The 5099-nt window shown below is 45.4% G+C and overlaps 1 protein-coding gene across 1 annotated transcript in view; it reads left to right on the plus strand.

Annotated features, from left to right (window-relative positions):
- The window catches only part of LOC106804641 (twitchin-like), an 18651-nt gene that overhangs the window by 13335 nt on the left and 217 nt on the right, over positions 1-5099 (plus strand). Inside the window, exons 2-4 of the mRNA XM_014805909.1 lie at positions 3032-3269; positions 4409-4499; positions 4921-5090. Of these exons, the coding sequence (XP_014661395.1) occupies positions 3060-3269; positions 4409-4499; positions 4921-5090 (471 nt within the window). The 5' untranslated portion in view covers positions 3032-3059. The remainder of the gene's footprint in view (positions 1-3031; positions 3270-4408; positions 4500-4920; positions 5091-5099) is intronic.

The raw sequence follows: 5099 nt of genomic DNA on the forward strand, positions 1-5099 counted from the left end.
AGAGAGAGAAAGAGAGAGAGAGAGAGAGAGAGAGAGAGAGAGAGAGAGAGAGAGAGAGAGAGAGAGAGAGAGAGAGAGAGAGAGAGAGAGAGAGAGAGAGAGAGAGAGAGAGAGAGAGAGAGAGAGAGACAGGGAGACATAGAGAGAGAAAGAGAGAGGGTAGGCGAGAGATAGAGACCGGCAGGTCGATAAATACGCATTAAACACAGGATGCCAGCTTGCATCTACCACCATCACGATTGTTTGATTATTATAAAACGTCACACTCGGCTTACTCGCGCGCGTATAACGTGTTTACAGTAAGCGGATCAGTTCATGTTGATGTTCACATTATGCGGCAGCAGCTGCCGTGGCACTCGCTATAGCTAGCACGCGCCCCCGCTCCGCGCAGATGGTGGCGCTTCACTGCTCAATGATTTACTATGTCGGCTAACGACTTCGACAGAAGCCAACACTAAAGGCTATGTAGGCGAGGTGCGCGAGCCATCGCGCGTAACCGAATAGCAGGAAAATAGCGAGCAGCTGCGGCTTGGTTTACATTTCGCACTTGAAACGCGCGCGCCACTTGGGCAGTAGGCTACGCTAGAGCCATCGCGCGATCACATCCGCCATCGGCGTGCTACTCCACAGTATCGTCTGCACGAGCGGAATCGGAAACGGGGATTGCGTCGGCGCATGCGCAGTAGCGATGCATCACCGCCGGCGATGCAAAGAACACAGGGTCGGTCCGCCACGCGAAACGTTTTTTCCCACTTGAGTTCCGGACCCACCATAGATAGTGTTTTGTAATATGTCGTTCGTATATATATGGTTGGATTATAGTTAGTGTTAGGGTTCGGGTACGGGTTCGGGTTAGGGTTAGGGTTAGGGTTAGGTATAGGTGGTATTCATTTTACATTGTTGCTTCGAAGAAGTCGAGTGAATGGAGTGCGCTGATTGGCTGTGGTCCGGAACTGAAGTGGGAAATTTTTTTTTGCCGGGCCGCCCACACACTGAGATCGCATTTGGGAAATATGTAACTACGCTTTAACCGACACTCTCGCTGGCGGTTTAACCTCGGCCTGGCCATGTCCCCGATTTTATTCGCGCGCGGGTAGATTCCGCAGGAGGCATCATTAACCCTATTACGGGCGAAAAAATGTGCTTGAGGTGTTGAGTTTGAGCGGAGATGACTCGCGGCTCGATGAGAGAAGGGCTGATAAAGCTATCTTTATCCCACCGACTCTACCCGCTCTACTTGGAAGCTAAGTCATTCGTAACGGTGTTTCGTAAACCGAAGTGCATTATATCAGAACTATGCAGCTGCACCTGGCGTCGGCGGCCACATTGGAAATTAACTAGATACGATAGCGGGATATATCTCACTCTCTCTCTCTCTCTCTCTCTCTCTCTCTCTCTCTCTCTCTCTCTCTCTCTCTCTCTCTCTCTACGTCTAATACCTCTATGATGTGCTGCAATAATGACGTGGGTAAATGTATCTTCTGTTGATTCTACACGCTACATATATGTTTATGTTGATGCGTCACATTAGGCGAGCATTCCCGAGCAGTTTACGCAACATCATAAAACACGCCGGTGAGGGGACGAAACTACGTGATACAACGCCACGGTAGCGCGCGAGAGAATCCGTTTTTTCACACTCGCGGTAGCGTCTACCTGTCAGCTTATCGAGATGTAGTTTATATTGACTTGATAGATTACGTAATGGCGCTGTAACGTTACGAATGTTGCGGCGAACACTTACTTACGCATCTTTGAAATAGCATCGACGCTACGCAGCTGTTATACATTAGTGATGTCTGGCCCTCAACGCTGCGATTAATTGAAAACTGTACGTAATGTTCTGACTTACAGCGAAGATTATCAATCATTACCGGAATTCATTGTCAAATGCTTGCAGTACGTTTGATGTAAACCATTATATGACATCTCAGAAGCAGCCAACATAGTATATGAAGGTTAAGATGAGCTTCTACATTTAACAACGCGAAGATAATATTACCGATTCTCAAATTTGATTTCCGGATTATTACTTAATTGAAAGATAGCCCGGGACGCTCGTACCCAGATCCAATGTCGAATTTGTTATGATTTTATTCCTGTTTTTGCAATAACATCGGCTACTTTTGGGCGCTGTGTGACGTGTTGGCTGTGTTTGGTATGCAGACATGGTTTAGTTACGCTGATAGGGTCTATGTCCCCCAGGGTACTGCCGGAACGTACCCTGGGTACGGTCCGGTATACCGAAACGTACTCTGGTACTAAATACTACTATCTAATATGCCGGACCGTACCTCGCCTACTCCACTAACGAGTCTAGAGAGTCGACGTTCCGGTATACCGGACCGTACCCAGGTTACGTTCCGGCAGTACCCTGGGGGACATAGACCCTATCAGCTTTAGTTACGGGAAGCGTAAATCTTAAAATAAATCGTCCCAACGCGTCACATGCCGCGAAAATCATTCAAGGTCAAATTCTTCGTTTGCAACTATTATTTTTACTTGTAAGGGTTCCGGTTCGATTCCTTGATGATTAAACTCGAAACGTTACCACATACGCTGCACATGTAGCATCAATTTTATAACGCTACCAAGATTGGTTGTTGGTCGGGCTTCAAAATGGTATTAAAGATACCGTTAAACTGTTCTGTCGTATGTAGTCCTTAACTTTTCGTGATAATTAAATTAACTGGTACTGTGTGTAAGCTCGAGCAAATCGTGTATTACACGCAGGTACCTTGTCTGCGAAAAACTTAAAAGACTTCTCATACTACTCATACTACCACCTATACATTGAGCTAATTTGCCGCTAACGGTGTATTTTCCTCTTTCATCCACATCGCTGTAGTTCGCCGTAGCGTCGTCGTAGTCGTCGTAGAGATCGTCATTTCTCTGCGTAAAACTTGAAATACTCCTCAGTACATTGAGATAATTACTGTTCATTGAGACACTGAGATAATTACTGTTCACTAAGGCATTGAGATTATTTCCGCTAACTGTTTATTTCCCCCTTTTCTCTACATCACTATAGTTTGTCGTAGCGTCACGAGGCAATCATCATGAGGCCGCTGTTCACGAAGGATCCTGTGATGAAGCAGACAGGCAACAAGGTTGTCATGGAGGCTCTGGTGAAGTCCGATCCACAGGCGCGCGTCCGCTGGTACCATCACAGTCCCGACGACGAAAACCTTATGCAGGACAGCGAACGCTATCGCATGAAGTCGCAAGAGAACAAGGACGGAACTCAAGTGTTCACGCTCACCATCACGGTATGGGAAGGGACATATAACCACTACCACTCCTTCGAATACATTTACGGCGGTGTCCAGTTATATTCTGTATATCCGAATATAGAACCACTACCACTCCTTCGAATAATTTTACGGCGGTGTCTAGTTATCCGTATATATATATAACCCCACCCCTCTCTCGATCACCCCTTCAATTAAATTTACGGTTTATAAAATTATAACTAGGGGGTTTAGTGAGACGGGCGCCACAACCTGGTTTGCTTGTCTACACTCCTTGCCGTTGACTATGGTGCTTTATTACGCCGAGCATGTGGCCGTGGATGCTCTTTATTCCTTGCACGCAAATTGCATGGTCAATATGGATGGGAAATAGAGGAAGCGGCTATCACAAAATGTAGGAACGCGTCCGATTTGCAGTAACATTGCCGCTTGGCTTCCCATCAACGCGTATAGTAACATGGCTGGATAAATTACATTCGAAATCGCCATTGCATAGAAACACAAATTATTAAAAAACACCCAGTATTAAACATATTTCATCAAGTGGCATTTATCTTCATATCCACGTGGCGACTATTTTTTCGGTTCGAGAATCTGTCTTCAATCAGAGTTGTGAGGTACTTATACTCATCTATCGTGCTAATCTACGACATCTGACGACAATCTGCCGACAGCCACCGATCTTCTCTCCGCTAATACTATTATAAGTGAAGATATGCGTTCGTCTGCTGTTAAGATATCTGTCACTTAGTATATCTTATAAGCCAGTCACTTATATCTGTAACTTATAATCGTCGCACTAACTAGCGCCTCTGAGTTTTAATGGTCATATAAATCGTCAATAAAGATACTTTTGAAAATGGTTAAATAATTATAAAGAAGAGAAATTACAACATTGACCGAAATGCAAGTATACTTATACACACAGGTAATTATCAGACACTTATAATAGACTTGCGCGTCAATTTATTTTACGAAAATTATCACTCTGGTCGTCGTGGCAATGTTTTGATGAGAAATGTCAACCTGGCCATCCGCAAAAATAAAATATCAGCCGTAAAGTTCGCCTTCAGTATATCTGCATTAGGTTAGATATACAAACGTGTTTTTCATTGTGATAGCCGAACGTAACTAATTTCTAACTTTTCATTTTACAGGCCCCTACGCTCGAGGACTCCGGTACATACCTGGTGAAGGCATATAATGCACTGGGAGAGAACTCAGCGAAATTCAACCTGAACCTTGGAGGTATACCTATTATTAACACTGCGGTGGTGGTGTCGGTACACATAGTCTTCAGATGTCGTTGTTAGTGTTCAGTATGTACATTTGGTCGACTTATTACCGTGTTCTTGAGTTGCACACGTATCCAACGCAGGTATATGCGCACATTCGCTCACTCACTCACACACTCACTCACTCACTCACTCACTCACTCACTCACTCACTCACTCACTCACTCACTCACTCACTCACTCACTCACTCACTCACTCACTCACTCACTCACTCACTCACTCACTCATTCACTCACTCACTCACTCATTCACTCAAGCACGCGCGCGCATAGCTTTAAAATCCAAGCTCAATACTTACGTTAGCAGTGCTTCCTAACTGTATCAAGCCTACTAATCGTACAGCATAACTTCTACATTCTCTAATCTCTGACAGTTCCCGCTGGCGAGGGAGTAATCCCGGAATTCCTTGGGCCTCCTTCTATCACGGATTCGCCGGACAGGAAGGCGATGACCATCGAATGCCAAGTGAAAGCCGACCCTAAGCCGACAGCCTCCTGGATCTTCGTTGAAAAGACACTATCCGATGCGACGGAGAAGTACAAGGTGCCCGTG

Source organism: Priapulus caudatus, unplaced genomic scaffold, assembly GCF_000485595.1.
Source record: "Priapulus caudatus unplaced genomic scaffold, Priapulus_caudatus-5.0.1 Scaffold82, whole genome shotgun sequence".
Lineage (NCBI taxonomy): Eukaryota > Metazoa > Priapulida > Priapulimorpha > Priapulimorphida > Priapulidae > Priapulus > Priapulus caudatus.